The sequence below is a fragment of the Schistocerca piceifrons genome, chromosome 1, assembly GCF_021461385.2.
Source record: "Schistocerca piceifrons isolate TAMUIC-IGC-003096 chromosome 1, iqSchPice1.1, whole genome shotgun sequence".
NCBI lineage: Eukaryota > Metazoa > Arthropoda > Insecta > Orthoptera > Acrididae > Schistocerca > Schistocerca piceifrons.
In genome coordinates this window covers 671,314,377-671,335,050 of record NC_060138.1, presented here as the reverse complement: position 1 = coordinate 671,335,050, position 20,674 = coordinate 671,314,377, and the positions used below count along the sequence as shown (strand labels likewise).

Below are 20,674 nucleotides of genomic sequence, written 5' to 3'. Positions count from 1 at the left end.
TGTCAAATGGTGAAAGAAGTTTGGAATTCTGAGACAAATAGGGGTAAGCTTCAGGGCCATACAGGAAATAGAAGCGATGACGGAAATGAAAAGAAAAGATTCAAGAGTGGAATTAAACTCAAGGTGAAAAGATATCAATGATAAATATTCACTGATGACACTGCAATCCTCTGTGAAAGTGAAGAAGAATTCCACGATCTGCTGAATGGAAGGAACAATCTAACGAGTACAGAATATGGATTGAGAATAAATCGAAGAAAGACGAAAGTAATGAGAAGTAGCAAAAATGAGAACAGCGAGAGACTTAATATCAGGACTGGTGATCACAAAGTACTCAAAGTTAAGGAATTCTGCTACCTAGGCAGCAAAATAACTCGCGATGGACAGAGCAAGGACGACAAAAAAGCAGACTAACACTGTCGAGGAAGAAATTTCTCAGAATGTGTGTTTGGACCAGAGCATTGTACGGCAGTGATATGTGAACTGTGGGAAAACGACAACAGAAGAGAATCAAAGCATTTGAGATATGGTGCTACAGAATAACGTAAATTAGGTAAAGAATGAGGTGGTCCTCTGGACAATCGGTGAGGAATGTAATATATGGAAAACACTTACAAGAAGAAGGGACAGGGTGGTAGAACACCGGTTAAGACATCAGGGAATAACTTCTACGGTATTAGAGAGAGCAGTAAAGTGTAAAAACTGAAAAAGAAAATGTCGACTGGATTACATCCAGCAAATAATTGAGAATGTAGATTGCAAGTATCATTCTGAGACGAAGAGTTTGGGAGAGGAGGTGAATTTGTGACAAGCCGCATCAAACCAGTCAGAAAACTGATGACTCAAAACTTTCCTCCAAAAAGAAAGGATTTGGAACAGATATCTGAATTACAATTTGCTTTAACAATTATATATGGAACAATACCTCGTACCCTCTTTAGATGAGAAACATTTTAGGTCTGATTGATATTGGCATTATTCCTCTAGGTACTGAAACATCCATTTTCCCTCTCTCATGTGTTACATTATTTGCAATCCTAGCACTTTACATTAATTAAAACCATTTTAAATTTTGCTAGCAATCATAACACTCAGATCTTAAAGCCACAATAAATTGTGTAATTTGCAGAGTTGGAGATAAAAAATAATTACACAACTCCTTTAAAATGTATTTATTTTACGAGATAAAAATTATTTACACAACTTCTTTAGAATGTATTTATTTTAGTGTATTCTTCACAAATGATACATGTACGTACAATTTGGTAATGCCTAAAATAACACTATTTATCTGTTTGTTGATATAATGTTTCGAAGACGGATCTCTGTTTTTTGAGTTCATCTACTAATGTTAGCACCTTTGGATGGCTAAATTTGTCTTCTGTTGAATCAAAAAAGTCTTGTAGGCCATGTGGTCGTTTTTCAGATTTTTCATATTCAAAAGCTTGGAGAACCATGTCAAACCTATCTAACTCTTTTACAAACTTTGCTTCTGGTGTCTTTTGCTCTTCATATTCCTAAAACATTATGAACAATTCAAAAATTATAATGACAGCTGGGTAGAAATTAAATCTTATAATTAAAATCTACACTATCCTTAACATTAACTGAATTTTTTGTTGGTACTTTACAAACATGACAACCTCTACTGAAGATAATTTCACCCCGTGTGAAAGAGAACGTTTGCAGATTCACACACACACACACACACACACACACACACACACACACACACACACACACAGAGAGAGAGAGAGAGAGAGAGAGAGAGAGAGAGAGAGAGAGAGAGAGAGAGAGAGAGTTTAAATATACTTTAAATGACATTATTTCATTTTATTTTCCATGGATAAAAACAAAAAACAACATAATCTTGGAAATGTAAAGCCAAAATGTGAGCAAATATGCTGAGCGGTGATCTGCATATGATTTATGATGATAAGAATGTGGAACAGGTATGAAAGTCACTAGTTCTAAACAAATGGAATGAAAATCACCTACACTACTGAAAGAGGATTCATCGCAACCGGAACGATTTACAACCTGATTAAGAACCATTAACCCTTTTGCAGTCAATGTCATACTTTATTATACTTATTTAAGCTGCCATATATATCGTGCTGCATTCAATTTAAAAATAAGAAAAAAATACCACTTACCCATAAAAGTATGTGGTTTACTATGGTGTACCCAGACTGTAAAATTTTTTTCACTTTGAATTGTTTATAAGCGGTGAAATAAAAAGTATTTTAAAAAGTAGTATAAATTTGATTTTGTTTCCATATAATTAACATTACAATTGATTTGAAGAAAGCACACTAACATCCATAAAATCTACACGCATTTCTGAGTTAAATGACATAAAAAATATTGAAATTTTACTATAATTTACAGAGATAATGATTATAATACCTGCACACTAAGTTGCACTCTGCACTTGGGTTTCACCTACCAATTGTGTTTTGGAGCAGAATACATTTTACCAAACCTTGGAAATGCCTTAGATGGAAAACCGTCCATGCCATTTCCAAGGTTTGGTCTCCAATACAAAAATGAAGTTAGGCCTTTTGTTAAAACTCATATTCAGTAAGCAAGCTGTAAATCCTCTTACGTCAGCTATTGTGACATCCTTCCCTTTTTATATGGGCTAGACAAAGTAGGGGCATGTTTACAGAATATAAATTACTTAGCTGAGTGATTTGTCTTGGTGACAAATAGCTGAAGTAACACTGCAGTGAAACATAATTTGAAATATTCGACTGCAGTAGAGCCCACTGGTGGCATATGCTTTGGTCCATGCACGTCATGAGGAGGATGTGGTAGCAGCTGTAGTGCTTCAGTGTAGTATGTATTTTTCATCCTGTCTTCATTTTCAATCAATATACCAGCAAGAACATCACTGTCACTTTCTGAACTGCTGCTACTTTCACTAAAATAATCTGTATCATTAATATTTTCCAGTAACTCACAAATGGCATTGTTGGACACATTTCTAATAAATAATTTGCAAGAGAGATGGATGGATGGATGGTTGGGTTAAAGGGGCCAAACTACGAGATTCTGTGTGTGTCAAGCCAGCAACAGCCCCAGAGAGGAGGGACACAGAACAAATCCCAATGGACTCCACTGTATACGAGAATCAAGAAAGTCATGAGACAGAAGCCCGGAGAAGTGAGAGAGGTGTAAATGGGTGAAGATGGGAGAGTTGCCCCACCCACAAAGCAGCTGGAGGTCCCCGGGACATATGCAACCGGAGACACACCCTCTGCACCTGACTGATGCTTCCACACCCTCTGTTACCACATGGAGACTAGCTACACAAAACAGATAAAATCTCAGCAAAGAGAACAATGACAGTGAGTCTGGCAAGAAATAACAAATGTAAAAGACTGAGAAGATTAAAAATGTGGGAAGGGTAGGAGCCACACCAGACCACAGAGCAGGCGATGGGGCACCTCTCCAATCCCTCAGGAGGCTGATGAGGCTAATGTGCCCTACATTACAGCAAGGAGTAAAACCCACTTTCATGAGTTAAATTCAAAACCAAATCAGCCACTTTAGTGTCGTCTGCTAGTGCCAGTGGTAGGGAGACAGAAAGTTTAAGGTATCGCCGTGAGGTGGCCAAATTAGGGCAATCCAGTTGATGTGGGGCCCCTAGAGATGGGCAGCACACTGATAGTGAGGCGGATCCTCACATTGGAAGATGTGGCTGTGGGTCATCCAAATGTGGCCAATGCGAAGCCAACTGAGGACAGCAGATTCTCTGCAAGAAGCACATAGGGAAGACTGCTATGTGGTTGTAGTCTCCTTTATCGTTTGCAACTTATTCACAGAAACCAGGGCACACCAGTCCGCATTTTAGGCCTCCAGAAGATCCGGTGAAAGTACTGCCACATCCAAAGTCGGCATTCTGGTAGCCAACTTAGACAATCAGTCAGCATGTTCGTTCCCTGGTATCCCAAACCAACTGACTGACAGCTTGGTGGAGATCATACGGGAGATTCTGGATAGCCATAATTAATGGGTGTCACAGGTAGCACTGGTTGACAGCCTGAAGATGACTCAAGAAGTCACTGCAAATTAAGAATGACTCACCTGTGCAAGAAAGAAGGTGGGTGAGAGCTCTAGCAATGGCCACCAATTCTGCAGTGAATACACTGCATTTGTTCAGTATGGAATGTAGTTCACTGCATCTTACAATTGAAGTATGCAAAACCAGTTTGTCTGTCGGTAGTACAGCCATCAGTGTATATCATGTCTGAGCCTCGGAATACATCAAGAACATCCAGGAATATGCAGTGAAAAACCATACAGTCTACTGAGTCTTTTGGTCTCAAGGAGAGGTCAAGGTAGATTTGAGGAAGGGATACACACCTTGGGAGCACACGTGACTTCTCCCTAACAAGAAGTGACAGTAGGGAAAGGTGGAGTTCAGACCACAGACTCTGTATGCGAACTGTGATGCCACCTTGGCCTCTGTTAAGGAAGCTAGATCTCCCTACCAGGAAAGAGGACACAACAGTTCGGGTGTTCAAGGCACCAGTGAATATATACCGCATAGTTGAGCAGCACTTGTTGGTACCTGATTTGTAGGGGAAGGACGCCAGCCTCCATGAGTAGGCTGTTCACAGGGCTGGTCCAAAATGAACCTGTTGCAAGTCGGACTCACAATGGTTTATTGGTCCAGCATCCGCAATGCTGAGCCATATGCCAGGCTCTCATAATCAAGACGTGACAGGATTGAAGCTTTTCAGGGTCACAAAAGTGTAGAGTGGTCTGCAGCCTGCTGCTATTACTGAGACGGTGAAGAGTATGAAGATTTGACCAGCAAATTTGCTTAGCCCAATCCCAAAAAATGATACGACACCACCACATTGAGCATTTGGTCCTTGAGGTAAATTTCTGGTTGGGGATGGACAGTATGACAGCGACAGAAGTGCATGACACATCTTGGCAGCGGAACACCAGAAGCCATGAGTGAGAGCACAGGATGGGGCGTTCCGCATGACACACTGCAAATGGCGTTTAGCAACGCCCACTGTTAAGAAGCAATAATAGACGCAAAAGTCATCAGCATAGCGGGAGGGGGCACACTGTAGATCCCACAGCTACAGCTAGATCATTGACAGCCACTAGGAAAAGGGTCACCATCAATATAAAGCCTTGCAGGACCCCATTCTGTTGTATAAGGGGAGAGTAGGAAGCACCAACTTGAACCTGGAAAGTAGGGTCAGACAAAGAGTCTGAGACAAAAATTGAGAGTTGGCCACACACACTCCAATCATTGAGGGCAGCGAGGTTGTGGTGATGCCATGTGGAGTCATAAGCCCCTTGTAAGTCAAAGAAGACAGCTGCAAAAGTTTGACATCAGTCAAAAGCTGACCGAATAGAGGACTCCAAATTGTTAGCAGCAGAACGGCCTTGACAAAAACCACCCTGGGACGAAGCCAAAAGACCCCGAGGCTCAAGGTACCAACATAGCTGTTGGCTCACCACATGTTCGAGCAACTTCAAGAGAACATTCGTGAGGCTAATTGGGCAATAGATGTTCATCTCAAGGGGGTGTTAATCCGATTTGAATTTGATTTAACTAGCAGCCACAATCCCTACTGATGGGGCTGGCATTGCAACACGATGTGTCCATATCACATGCATTTGTAGCCGCATGGAAGGAAGTCATATTACACAAAATGAAGCCACTTTTTTATTTTTGGAACCGCTGCCTGTCCTTAAGATGTTCAACGAAGAACAAAGACTTTGTAAACAAAAAGGAATCCCCGCCTGTTCTAGAAAAACCAAGCATTGGAGGGAGTATTTCTCAACTTGTCTCTGAGCCCTATGTTCCTCCCATGGCAAAGCCAGGAGAGGGAACATTCTGGGGTCCGGCTTCTCCACACTGTAATATGTCTTAGCTTCAGAAGAGATTGATGTGGCGGTGTGGCCACCAGCCTAAGTAAGTTTAACTCACTTCATGTGGGAATCTTCCATCATGGTACCAACCAATATGAACCAGAGCTCTCCCCATAGGCACCACACAGCTACAGCAACAGTTGTCTCACCAGCAAACCACTGCCTGGAGTCTCCATGCCCCATCCATTATGGACACCTACTCCTTGGCTTGCGTGTAGTGTTTCCAGCTCAGACACCAACAGTGTAAGCCTTGTATGGTCAGGGGGCTACCATTGTGGAGGTACTTGATGACCCGACCCCCCCCCCCCCCCACACACACACACACTCAAATGGCATGGCTACTATACTGGATTTGTGTGTAGTGCTGTTGCAAGAAAAATGGTTGCAAAGAGAGAAAGGTGAAATACACATGGTATTGGATGACCTTCTCTGCGCTTAAATAAAATTTTAAAAAGAAGTAACAAGCCAGAACCAACAGGGGGACCACATAGAAAATAATGAAAAGCTGTAGGAGGCCGGGAGCTGAGGAAACAAATGTCCAAAACAAAAACCAGATAAACACAGTCAACACCAAACACCCCATCCAATGGAAAGATAAAGAGTAAAAAAAAGAATAATATGAAGATACTTGCAGCATGGGAAGGTAAGCAGTGTTGCTAGGACTCTGGGGAGCCTTGGTGGCCAAGAATGAACTCACAAAAGAGAGATGAGTCCCTTGAGGGGTGGGGGTTTCAAAAGGGAATGGAATAAACAAACTGAAAACATTACCTTAAGCGCAGGAAAACAGTAAATAACAATGCTACACAAAAAGTCAGATGAAATAACAAAATGTAAACAAGTATTACAAAGCATGATGTCAGCAAACGAGCAACGCAATAGCAGAGTTATTGATCATCAATATTTCACTGCAACAATGCTCAACAGTTGATAGCTATTGATGCAAACATAAATAGAAATACTGAGCACCCTGACAAATCTAGCAGCAAATTTTGTAAGCTAAGTGAAAGTAAGCAGAATACCAATCAATCAGTTGGGAGTAATGATAGATCATTACCTTGTCATTTAAAGGATTAATAACAAGAGAACTAGAATTCAGTTGTCTACAATGCCTATTTTTTCCTAATACTGAGCTCCAAATTGCATGAAAATCTAGAAGGAATATGCATGTGACAGTACTGCACTATATCTTTCCCAAGCCAGGAAGGATATGCTGTTGGAGGAGTAATTATAAAGCCTGTGTTTCAATCCAAAGAGGAATTTTATGTTCATCAACTATGTTACAAAGGACTGCTGTGGTCACTGAGGCAAGTGTGAGCACCGGTGAGGTTTTCTAGATGATACAAACTATGCAGGAGCTAGGAGACATCCTTTGTCAACAGCCTTGGTTAGACTGTGGGCAGGGGGGGGAGGGGGGGGGGGGGGGTCAATTGCAACACCAACTACCAGTTAGTGGTTATTAACTGGGGAGGAGATGAATCAACATGAATGCCCTTGAGTGAGAAACAAAATCACCTTGCGGCCACACTGCTGGTTCACTAACATAACTCAAATGTTCTCCAAATTTTGAGAGTTGTTTTGAATTAAAGGAATCTGCAGAGCCTGTTGTGGACGCTTGTGAAATGAACACTGAGACAACTGATTTGAGAGTGTCAGCTCTGTTGTGTAATTACTGACCAGCAGCCAAATATATGCTGGATTATCTGATGTGGGTGTCATTATTTAGCAACATATTTTATTTGATCAGGGAACTAATAGTTAGCTTGACAATGTGAATTTTAAGAAATTATTTTATGCTGTTTATTCAAATTACCATGGAAACTGGAATTTTTCTTTTTCTTTCTTTCTTTTTTTTTTTTTGTGACTTTCTGACCTTCGTATGTTTGACTGATTGATTAATTGAGTGAGAGTATGGTCCCATACGGCCAGGTCATCAGTCCCGCGATTCCGAAGTGGGTTACATAAGAAAGAGGGTCTGCTAAAGGTGGACGGATTCAGTCAGAGTAGTCAAATTATAAAAGAATGAACATTAAACATACACAGTAAAAGCATAAAAGGTGAGACCAAATCTAAAAACTGGAAAAAAAGGGGGGTCGTCATGGGGTCACAGACCATGAAGGCTGCAAAAGGAGTCCCAACCACAACCAACCCGCCCCTGCTCCAAGACTAAAGGAGAACCTTATATCTGGGAATAAAAACCACTTTCACAGAGGAAACCGAGGACCAGGTCAACCATCTGTGAATCACCTGCTAATATTAAATTTAAGGAAGCAGGAAGACTATACTTAGCACGGAAGGTTGAAAGAAGGGGACATGCCACCAATATGTGAGATATCATCAGTCTGGCACCACAACCACATTGTGGGGGTGGGTCATTACGTAGGAGGAAACAATGGGTGAGCCACGTATGGCCAATGCCTAAAAGGCATAAAACAGTGAACTCGTTCCAAGAGGGGCGGAAAGAAGTGCCCCAAATGGCAGTAGACTCCTTGATTGTGCGGAGTTAATTACTATGAGCAGTAGCGCTCCAGATGGCTTTCCACTGTTGGGCAAAGAGAGATTTGATGTAGATCCGCATATCCACAGCTGGAACTGTGAAAGGAAATGGGGGTATCTGCTTCTCTAGCCAAATGGTCAGCAATTCATTCCCTGGGATTCTCACATGACTTGGGACCCAGAGAGGATTGAACAGGCGGCACGCTCAAGGGCAGAGAGAAGGTCATGGATGGCAGAGACCAAGGGGTGATGAGAGTAGCATCGATTGACAGCCTGCTCATGGAGTCAGAAAAATTAAAACACTATGGAAGGAGGCATGAGAAACAAAAATTATGGCCCTGTAAATGGCTAGAAGCTCTGCTGTAAATACACTACAGGAACCTGGCAACAAATGGTGCTTGAAGCTGGTAGGAGACGTGAAAGCGTATCCCACCTTATCAGTAGTCTTAGAACCATCAGTGCAAAAGATGGTGGCACCTTGGAACTCTGCAAAGATGGCACATACAAGACACCCGTAAACCATAGAAGCAACAGACCTTAGGACCCTGGAAGAGATCAGTCCTAATCCGTGGTCTAGACACCGTCCAATGAGAGGTATGGGAGGAAAGACACAGGGTGCAGTCCAATGAGTGCAGATGGAGATCCCGGCACAGGGTAGTGAGACGCATGCCAACCGGCAATCCCACCCATGGGAAATCCCTCATTGGCGAAGAGCACAGGGTACACAGGATAGTCAGGGAATTGGCGAATGGCGACTGCATAAGAAACAAGGAGTTGGCTCTGTCGGATGTGTATAGGGGGAATCCCTGCTTCTGTGAGGAGACTATCAACAGGACTAGTGCCAAAGGCACCAATAGCCAGACGCACCCCACAACGATAGATAGGGTCAAGGAGTTTCAAAGTTGAAGGAGCTGCTGAACCATAAACCCAACTAACATAATCAAGTCTGGACAAGACCAGAGAACAGTAAAGATGGAGAAGAGTGGAATGGTTTGCACCCCAAGATGTGTGGGCCGAGAGGCAGAGAGCATTAAGCTTCCACATGCATGTAGTCTTTAGGTGGCAAATGTGGGGCAGCCATGTCAGCTTGTTATCAAACATAAGGCCCAAGAAACGGGACTGTGCTACAACATCGAGGAGCTGCTTGTCTAAATAAAGTTCTGGATCAGGATGTACTGTGGGTCGACGACAAAAATGCATAACCCCCGTTTTGGAGGGGTAAACTGGAAGCCATGGGCAGTGCCCCACACAGAGGCCCGTCGCATGGAGCCTCTGAGCTGGCACCCAGCAGACGCCACCGAGTGAGAGATGCACCATATGCAAAAATCGTCAACGTACAATGCCGGGGAAACCAGAGGCCCAACAGAGGTCACAAGCCTATTTATGGCAATGAGGAAGTGTGTGACACTTAGCACAGAACCTTATGGGATACCATCCTCCTGAATCTAAGAGGTGCTGAGTGAAGTGCCAACTCGAACCTGGAAGAGCCGGTAAGATAAAAACATGGATAAAAATCTGAAGGGGACCATGGAAGCCCCAGTCAGGGGCTGTAACTAAAATTTGATAGCACCAAGCCACATCATACGCCTTATTTAGGTCAAAGAAAACTGCAACAAGGTGCCGGCAGTGAGTAAAAGTCTGTCAGATGGCCGATTCCAATAGGAGTAGATGGTCAGTTGGAAATCGCCCTACCCAGAAGCCACACTGATACAGTGACAAAGGGCCCCGAGATTCGAGTACCCAACATAATCTGGAGTTGACCACCCTTTCAAGCAGTTTACAAAGCACATTCGTAAGGCTAATGGGATGGTAGCTGTCTAGAGACGTTGAGTTTTTCCCGAGCTTAAGGATGTGGATAACTATACTGTCTCGCCACTGTGACAGGAAAGCACCCATGAGCCAGATGTGATTGAAGACCCTTAGGAGCCGTTGCCTCTGGAGAACGTCCAAGTGGTGAATCATCTGATTGTGAATGGAATCCGGCCCTGTGGCTTTGTCTCTTGATGAGCTAAGAGCCTGCTCCAATTCCCATTCAGCGAAAGGTGCATTATAGGGCTCAATGTGATGTGGGATGAAACAGAGGGGGGTCTGTTCAACTCTGCGTTTCTGATGGAGAAAGGTAGGAGGGTACGGAGCGGACAACGATGCTATCACACAGTGTATCGCAAGGTGTTCTGCGAGGACCAATGGATCAGTGCACAGAGTTCTTTGGAGGTTCAGGCCCCGGACAGTTGACTTGCTGGTGGCCCAGAATGCTTCGGAGCTCTGACCAAACCTGTGATAAAGAGGCATAATCCCCCAAGGGAGGAAACATACTGCTCCCAACATTCCTTTTTACACCGCTTAATAAGCTAAGGAGCCTTAGCTCGAAGACGTTTAAAAGTGAGGAGGTTGGTCTGGAGGGGTGTCACTTAAATTGCTGCAGTGCCCACTGGCAGTCCTGAACAGCGACTGCGACATCCTTGGTCCACCATGGTACCGGCCGATGATGAGGGGGCCCTGTGGATAGGGGGACAGCAGTGCCAGCAGCATGAAGAAGAGCAGCAGAGATGCCTTGCACGACTACATCAATGGAATTCGAGAGGGAGCTATCAAAGTCGACAGCAGACATGTCTAAAGGCCAATTGGCTCTGCGGAATGGCCAACGTGGGGGCCTGTCTGCCTGGCGGCAGCAGGGGAACGATAGTTGTGACGAAGCAAATTGGGATATTTTTAATTCCCCTCTTGTTTTGCCATCTGCCTCCTTAAATTCGTCTTGTTAATTTTAACTAATTATCATTAACATACGTGAATATAATCTGCATTTTCATTAAAGAGAAAGGTTGACCCTCAATTTTAAAGAATACAACACCAGATCTAATTTTGTGCTTAGTTTTAGGTATGTAATTGATTTTCTAATTTATTTTGACTATTTGTAAAAGTATCTTTCATTACAGGGCGAAATCAGTAATTGTTTCGTAACTTAAATTCTATTGTTGACATATAAACAAATATAAATTCTGTAATAATTGTGAACATTTGGAAGACGAAATGCTAGTAATCGTAAAGTATCTATTTGGCTCTGTTCAGGAATATGTTAGCAAAACCAGCCCTTCATTAATTCCAAAGTAATTAACAGTTTTGTAAAAAGTATTGTTCACATAACTATATTTGTTAATTTCACGATTTAAACAAATAATTTGGCCTAAGCCTCGTAGCAGAAGAAACTGTTAAAAAGAACCAATTTTCCGATGTATTCAGTTAGTTTAATGAGTTAAGTTTTACTTTTACTTCGAACAATGTGCAGTTTCAGTACAAATTATTGGGGTCGACAGAAGCGTCCGATCCCATGCGTCGGCTTTAACTCGTGACTTAAGGGTGTTGTCGTGTGTGACGTCATGACGGCGCGGAGTTTGGTTTGAGTGTGGCTGTCTCCAGTTCTGTTTTATCTTAATTTATTTACTTTTCTGATCTGTTCGTTCTATCTCTTGAGATTTTTTTTAAAATTTAAAAACACTTATTACTTATTTTAATTATCTATTTCCTCCAATTTCTGTTTTAGTTTATTATATTTATCTTTCTGGTCTGTTCGTTCTATCCCGTGAGATTTTTTTTTAAAAAGGACAAAAAACACTAATCAGCTAATGAAGCATCTTTATCTTCTATGGGTTGCAGGGGTTACGACCCCTGGGGAGGTGGGTGGGTATTCACGCATGGCTATCTTCACTTACACATTGTAGCTACGCAAGGCATCTAAATTTGTTTATATTTAGTTTGCCCCCCACCCAAAACACACCATTTCCCGTGCTTGTCCCGTTAGTGTCATTAGGCTTCCTGTGGAAAGTGTGTGTGTTTGTTTTTGTTTCCGCCATATTTGTGACGTCATGGGTCAAAGCAGACGGGTGGGATCGGACGCTTCCATATTTTCAATTATTGCGATAATATATAAGGGCCCAATTTTTAGTCACAAGACAGTCAGTCCACAGACGAGTAACCTGTGCTGGTTAGAACAACAACAATGCTTCAAATTAACTGTGGAACAAGTGTTAAACAATTAGGTCATGTGTAAAAACATTGACAGTGTCTGCTCCATACATACCTGACTATTCTTCAATAACTGTGAACTTTGTGGTTAGGTCTTACTGCTCGTAGCTGTTCAACAGTAAACTATCGTAGCAGTATGTGGAGTTTCGCTTGCAAACTATTAATGAGGCTTATGGAAAGTTTAAACAATAGTGCACTGGCCATACACCTATAATTGTGTATTATTAGGGGGTTGTGAACAGTGAAATAAAAGTACTATGTAACAACCATGCACCTGTTGGATAAATAATTTACAGTAGTCAGTGTCAGAACACACAACCCATTTTTCAGCCAGTGTAGCAACACTGTACGTTGACATTGAGGACAACAAACAAAGAAATAAAAAGGCAGGTGGACCACGACAGAGTCACTGGAAAGTGGTCACTGTCACAAAGGTCATCATGGGATGACCAACGTAGGGAAGTCACGAGGGCAGGGGAGGAGAGCCTGAGATCGATACCAGAGAAGGTGTCATGAGCGGCACTGAAGTGGGTAGGGTAACCATCATTGAGGAGACACAAATCGAAGCCCGTGATAAGTTGGTTGATTAGGATACCCTGACCCGTTGAAGTGACACTCCCCCACAGTGGATGGTGGGCACTGAAATCCCCAAGGAGGATAAACGAGAACGGGAATTGCTGGATTAAGGTAGATAGTGCAACATAAGCAAGTGGCCGACCTGGAGGGAGGTAGACATTCCAAAGGGTGATAGCCAGAGTCATGTGCACTCTAACCGCTATCACTTCCAAAGTCGTACATAGGGGGATCCAGTCACTAAGGACATCAGAGCAAACCAAAGTGCAGACCCCACCAGATGCTATCCCAAGGCCAGCACAGTTCAGACAGAACGCCCAATAACCACGGGAAGTTGGAGAGTGGTCATCACAGATGAGAGTTTCTTGGAGAACAAGACAGAACACAGAATAAGATGATACAAGATATTGCATTTCCGTTAGGTGACAATAGTACCCGTTGCAGTTAAACTGCATGATCGTGTGGCATGAGTCCTAGATAGGCATGAAGGAGCCAAGGAGGAGATCAGGTCACTTTGTCAGTAGTTGTCACTGACGAGGATGGGGTGACATCAACAAATAAGATGTCAGATACAGGTTGCAAGAGGGGAGTTGGCACCTCTAGGGGCACAGGGGGGGGCACCTTGTTGTGGGATTTATGTTTTTTCTTCTTCTCTTTCTGAGGCAGAGGAGGGCAGGACACAGGGGGAGGGAGAGCGACTCCGTGACAGGAAGTCGTTGGAACTGCAGGGGAGGAGGAGGGGAGAAAGGGGCGGGGCTGGGGTAAGGACGAGGGAGGAGGAGGCGGAGGAGGAGGGGGAGGAGGAGGAGGAGGAGGAAAGCAAGTAACAGAGGCAAAAGTTGAAGATAGGGACACAGGATGGAGTCTCCCATACTTTTGGTGAGCCTCAGCATAAGACAGGCGATGTAGGGACTTGTATTCTTATACCTTCTTTTCTCTCTTGTAAGCTTGGCAATTCGGTGAGCGAGGAGAGTGGCGGTCAGCACAGTTGACACACAGGCGGCAGAATACAAGGGCTTCCCTCATGGATTGGGTGGCCACAGTCACCACACAAAGGGTCTGCCGTACAGCGGGAAGACATATGACAAAAACGCAAGCACCGAAAGCACCGCATAGGTGGAGGGATGTACGGCTTCATGTCACATTTGTAGCACATAACCTTGACTTTCTCTGGGAGGGTATCCCCTCGAAAGCCAGAATGAAGGCGCAAGTATCAGTGTGGTTGCCTTTGCGACCCTTCTGCATATGTCGAACAAAATTAACGCCATGCCGCTACAGACTGGCCCAGAGTTTCTCATCAGTTTGCAGGGTGAGGTCCTACCTGTGAAAAATGACGCCCTGGACCATATTCAGAGATTGGTGAGAAGTGACAGACACTGGGATGTTGACAAGACGATCATACGCACGAAGAGCTGCAGATTGGGTGGCAGAAGAAGCTTTGATCAACAGGGAGCCTGACCGCATCTTACTAATAGACTCCACTTTACCAAACTAGTCCTTGATATTTTTCACAAAAAACAATGACTTTGTGGTGGTGAAAGTGTCCCCAACCATCCTAGTACAGATGAGGTAACTGGGAAAGTGTTTCAGCCCAAGACGGCACACCAGGCCCTCCTTCCATGGGGTAGCCAGGGAAGGGAAGGCTGTCAGGTCATACGAGGCAGCATTTAAGGATTCCTCACCATTAGAAGAGGTGGCCGTGCGAGAATGGCCAGATTTTTCCAGCTTGATACGGTTAAAGCACCAAGCATCCGCCCCGATACCACCCACTCCGACCAGGGGCTCTCCCCATGGGCACCACCCAGCCACAGCAAGGGTTGTCTGGCACAGCAGCCATTGCCGGGAGTTCCGCTGCTCCAAGAAGACAAGCAACCACTCCTTGGCATACACGGGGAGGGAACAACACAGGTATCAGTAGTGTGATCCCTGTGTTGTCAGGAGGCTCAGCCATGTGTGTACATAATAGCCCCACCACGTGGACTGGCTACATGTGCTGGTGACCTAGCAGAGTGGAAGGGGGCTACAGTGGGGAAGAGAGGGGGGACAGGAATCCACATTGTAGATGCTAGGGAGGCTCACACTAAAAACACAAAATTTTGGAGGTCAAAACTCAAGGGGGGACTGAAATGCCAAAAGGGTGAAAAAACAGGCAAAAGGAACAAAATTGCAACCAATACAGGAAACCAGGGGAATAGCCAGGTCGACATAAAGCAGAACACCAAGAGGGGGGGAAGGAGGTGGCAACAGGGAGGGGGCAGGGAGAAGGAAATGCAGCTAGGGAATGAAGAATGAGCTGCAATAGCTCGGGGCGAAAGGACTGTGAGCCCCCTGCGGGGCTTCGTATGTTTGAACTTTTATCTTAAAACTTTATTTGCTGAACCTTTAGAGGACATTATAAGGAGCCTGGAGGCTGTTAGCGTTTTAGGTTTCCAGCGGTTTCATTTCTCAAGGGTGGTAAAAACTACTTTGCAGAAAGCAGACAAGTTATGCTAAGTAGGGAGATCATATCCAGTATAAAGGCTGTAATATGTGACTGGTGCATGGATATACTTTTGTGACTTGGTGTTGTTAAGTATGGGAGACAGAGACTGTTACAGTGTCATGACTGACAATTATTTTAATGAACAACTTACCAAGATCAGAAGATTACAGAGTCACACTCTAATTTTCCAAATATAAGAGTCCTCAGTATTGTCACTTATTTATACTACTTAACAATAGTAGCAGGTAAATATTATGAATGAGAAGTAGAGGGAAGAACACAGAATACAAAGTTCATTTGTCTCTGTAGTGAATTATTTATGTGAGACAGACAGTATTAAAAGATTATAGCTAGCGGAAAATTTTCTTGTACAGCGTACATCAAAAACGCTTTCAAAGACTGCTTGGCAGTCTTTTATCTATTATTATTATTATTATTATTATTTTTACTTATGAGACTTAACTACTAAGGTCATCAGTCCCTAAGCTTACACACTACTTAACCTAATTTTTCCTAAGGACAAACACACATGCCCATGCCCAAGGGAGGACTCGAGCCTCCACCGGGACCAGCCGCACAGTCCACGACTGCAGCATCTTAGACCGCTTGGCTAATCCCGCACGGCTTTTTCTATTCCAGCAACAGATTAACTGATTATCATTTCCATCTGCTTCTACAGAAAAAATGAATAATGGTGTTTTTCACTAATGCAGTATAACTGAAAAGTTTTTAAATTAATGAACTCAGGACAATATGGTATCCCACCACACAAAAACAACTGTCATCAGAGACAGATCACCAAAAACTCATACTGAACTACTATAGGATAAAAAGTTGCAGGGATAGAGCATCTCTCTCATGGTTACAAAAGTAGTCTGTAATATATAAGAGTAAATGAGAGAACGTATGTCAAAATCAATAGTGTACTATGCTAATAACATAAGTTTCAGTGCTTAGTTTGGTACTGAAGTAATACAAACAAAAGAAATGAAAATGATGAAAAGTCCTGTACACCTACGTAAAAACTTTCACCCTCCACACAGCTTGCCCATGTTCGTAATCACACACCAGAAGACAGGAAAGAGGAGATAGATAGCTCTCAGCACCAATGACAAAATAAATATTAATTAGGACAGTAATAACAAAATTTAGGGGGGAGAGGGAGAACCATGTTCTCCTACTTCTTGCAGAACAGAGGAAGATGTTGCGGGAAGAGAAATTGGAGATGCTTAATGATACAGAAAAAATCACTCAAGACCCTTGGACAACAGAGACTTACTGTTTAGATAAGCCTTGAGACTCTTTCCCTCGAGTCCTTTCCTCTCCTCTGTTGGGAAGCAGCACACCTGCTTTTACATCCTTCTGAATACTGTTACAGATTTCCTCTACCCATATTAAAATAGTTACTGATTTACATTGAAATCAGCTTGTCAGGAAAGAACAAATACTTGTTATTATTTAAATGATAAACAGTTGGTTACTTTAATATTTTAAGGGTTTTGAAGGAAACCTTATATAGATTGAACATCTCTGTCCCTGCATTTCCTGCTAAACTGGCCAACTCCCTCATTGCAAGTGTCTCTCTACGATGCTTTTCTGCAGCTGGGATTCCACAATGTGGCGTCAAGTCACCGACAATACACTCTCCTAGATCGTGCACAAGAGACATTTTGATACACCTGGAACAAAAGTGGATTCTTACATTTCCTATAAATTAACAACTTGAGAATCAAAAAGTTGCCTGTTAATACATACTTGTCTTTATCAAGACCATCCTTTTCATCAATTAAGAAAGACAATATTCCCATTCGGTACATGTGCCCTGCGATGCTTTCTGGATTATTTACATGTCTTAAAATCCAGCCAGTTCTCTGTATATGCTGAAAATAATTTTTATTAAGTACTTGTTATATTTACTGCAGGCTTCTTAAAAATTACAACGTAAAACAAATGAACGTATTGGTATTTCTTGTAGGAATAAGTTTCAGGACCAAAAATCATGTGGTTACTTAGATATTACTTGCCTCATTTCGAATACTTTGGCAACAACTGCTTGACAGATTCAAGCTGTACGCTGAATTGTAGTCTTTTTAAAAAAAAAAAAAAAACAGGTTTCTTAAATTTTTCTTTTCGTGCGTTCCCCATTATTGTACTACACAGGTATTGGTTTTTATATTTCAACTTGCACCTTTCTAATTAAGTTTTGTAACGACTGAGCATGTGTGGGTATTATTTTTTCCATTTTTGAGTTTGGTTCCACTATTTCATATTTCTGCCTTCTGTAATGCTATACTGGCAATAAAAGTATAGAGAATCACATAAATATATAAGGAAAAAACCTGCACTAACTGTAACTTCTAATCTATCCTGAATCAAATAGATCAAGAAATAATCCCCTGGATGGAAGGCCACGCAAGTATTATCAAGTGAAAATTTTTACACCTTTTGGAATGGCCACACTCTAACTGTATTTTTTTGATAACTATACGCTCTCATCCCCCTCCCTTCGCTCAAACTCCTTATTTCTGTTACTATTTATTGTTTCTTCAGCAGCATATTAATCAGGCCTTCAGAAAGGGCACTGGCTCAGTCTATCAAACAATAGGGGGCTGCATTGTAGAAGAACCATATGGAGCATTTACCCTGATCTAACAAATCAACATATTCATTGTATCAGGAAAACTGGAACAGGCACTGAGCCCAGCCTGCATTAATTTTGATCGTGTTGTACTATTAGATTAAACAGTGTATGCAGAATGATCAACACTGTAGCTCTAGACAGCATTTGCAGAGAAAACACACAACAAAAACAAACGAAATTGCCAAAAATCGAGATCAGGTAAATTTTAAGTCAAGGACAGAAGACTACTAAGACATAAATCCTTTATTAGCTTGGCAACAGACACTTCTGTCAGATATGGTACCGAGCGAGGTGGCGCAGTGGTTAGCACACTGGACTCGCATTCGGGAGGACGACGGTTCAATCCCGTCTCCGGCCATCCTGATTTAGGTTTTCCGTGATTTCCCTAAATCGTTTCAGGCAAATGCCGGGATGGTTCCTTTGAAAGGGCACGGCCGATTTCCTTCCCAATCCTTCCCTAACCCGAGCTTGCGCTCCGTCTCTAATGACCTCGTTGTCGACGGGACGTTAAACACTAACCACCACCACCAGATATGGTACATGGCCTACATTATTAGTTGCAAATGCAATACTTGTTAAGTGAAAATTCATTAAATCAAAACACATCATGTAATCATCAACTAACAAGGTACAGTTGTAACAGAACGAAAGACGGAATCTCCAATAAAAACATCATACAAATGTTAAAAAAATTTCTTATATCACAAGCTTATGTGGGAGAATATAAGATTGTTACAGGACCTACAACGACAGAAAACCGGGTATATTTGTCAATAACCAATATTGTATACTTACTGATGACAATAAGACTTCGTTTTGAACCTGGCACTCAAATATAAACAATCCTATGAATGTTAAGGTTCACGTAACAACGCAAGGAACTGGCATGCAATGAAATTTTTGTCAATTAAAAAATCTTTCTGAGTTGTATGTACAAACAAACGAAAATAGCGAATTTATTTTGTAACTTCGTGAAACTCCACTACAAGTCAACAATATCCACTGCTGAGATGATTATTTTCGTGATGACTAACTACGAGAGAACGAGATTACAGGATGAACAGTTTCCACAGACATTCAAAAAGTAAGCCGGCTGCACGACTTGGTAACCATAATAATGTAAATCGTCTGCGATAGAACGACTATCTGAATATGTAGCGTACAGAATACGAACCTTCAATCTTCCAACAAGTTCGAGGAATTCGATTATCTTATTGGCATCACTGTTTGACATTATACTTTACAATTTTGATTGTCCGAAACACAACACTTTACATTCGAAGTCTTACAACTGTTATTCAACTGTTTTTGCAACAGGGTGGGTAACTGCGAGCAAAAAATGAAGAATATATGCATAAACGGAACATCCCTCCACGAAGAATAGTTCATGCAGATTTTTTAAATTACAGCTTATTGGGAAAAAAGGTGCAAACTTAAACACCTACACATAATATATATAATTGAGGGTTCTGAAATATGGCAATGTCAAATACTTTTGTTGCGATTCACATTTTGTAGTGAATATTAAGTAGTGTTAAACCGTTTCAATCATTTCAGTGTCTCAACCTTAAGCTTCCTAGGTCATTTTTTGGTCACACACTGTCCCAGGTGCGGTGTGAGTGACTGCTATATTTAAATAGCCATGTAAACTGCATTCAGCAATTTCAGTGGAACGATTCAGATTCTGGTTACATTAATACCACACAAAAAATATATATTCAAGTACAGTTTATATTCAAAAAGTTTATTTTTACAAAAAAAACGTATTTAAACAAAAACTTCTCGAAATGAACACAATATTGCTTGATGATTTTACTGCTATCAAAACTCAAATATCTTGCACTCCAAATTTTACTTTTTGGTATATTTTTATTGGTTATTACACATGTACTTATAAAAACATAAAAAAATCCCTCAAAACATTCAGACAATGAAAATTATGCTAGCACTTTTTAGGTGTCTTGTTTCCTTCTCAGAGATTTTATTGGCACTCGCTGAAATTTTTTTTAGAGATTTCAACTGATTGATTCATTTGGGGGGAGGGAAGCAAACAGCGAGGACATCGGTCCTATTTGGATTAGGGAAGTATGGGGAAGGAAGTCGGCCGTACCCATTCCTGTATTTGCCCGAAAGATTTAGGGTAATCACGTAAACCCAAATCAGGATGGCCGGACGCGGGTCTGAACCGTCGACCTCCCGAATGCGAGTCCAGTGTGTTAGCCACTGCGCTACCTCGCTCGGTAGAGATTTGAAGTCAGATTGGCTCCTTGTAACAATATGTCTTTCTCTTTTTTCCTTGGCTCGCAGATGGAGCATTTTTTGCATTTTTCCCATCGTTCTACTCTTGGTTCTGCTACACCTAAAACGTGTATCCAATAGGAACAGAATGCTACATGTAAGAGAGACAAGTGCAATATAACTGAAGTATGTATTTTGCCAGAGGCTGGGTGGCTGTGATCACAACCTCTAGCTCAACAAGTGCTCCTTGGATATGCTAATTAGATTTAATGCTAATCCTTTCATCCCATATCACACAAAATGACAGATTACCCCCA

At 42.1% G+C, this 20,674-nt stretch overlaps 1 protein-coding gene across 1 annotated transcript; it reads right to left on the bottom strand.

Moving 5' to 3' along the window:
• Window positions 1-1,157: 1,157 nt before the first annotated feature.
• LOC124710479 (5'-deoxynucleotidase HDDC2) lies at window positions 1,158-19,449 on the bottom strand. Its single transcript, XM_047240928.1, has 4 exons — window positions 19,294-19,449; window positions 17,234-17,358; window positions 16,989-17,157; window positions 1,158-1,517 (listed from the first exon to the last, which is right to left on the bottom strand). The coding sequence occupies exons 1-4, from the start codon at window positions 19,351-19,353 to the stop codon at window positions 1,284-1,286; spliced, it is 588 nt and encodes a 195-aa protein (XP_047096884.1). The 5' UTR covers window positions 19,354-19,449; the 3' UTR covers window positions 1,158-1,283.
• Between the last annotated feature and the right edge of the window lie 1,225 nt (window positions 19,450-20,674).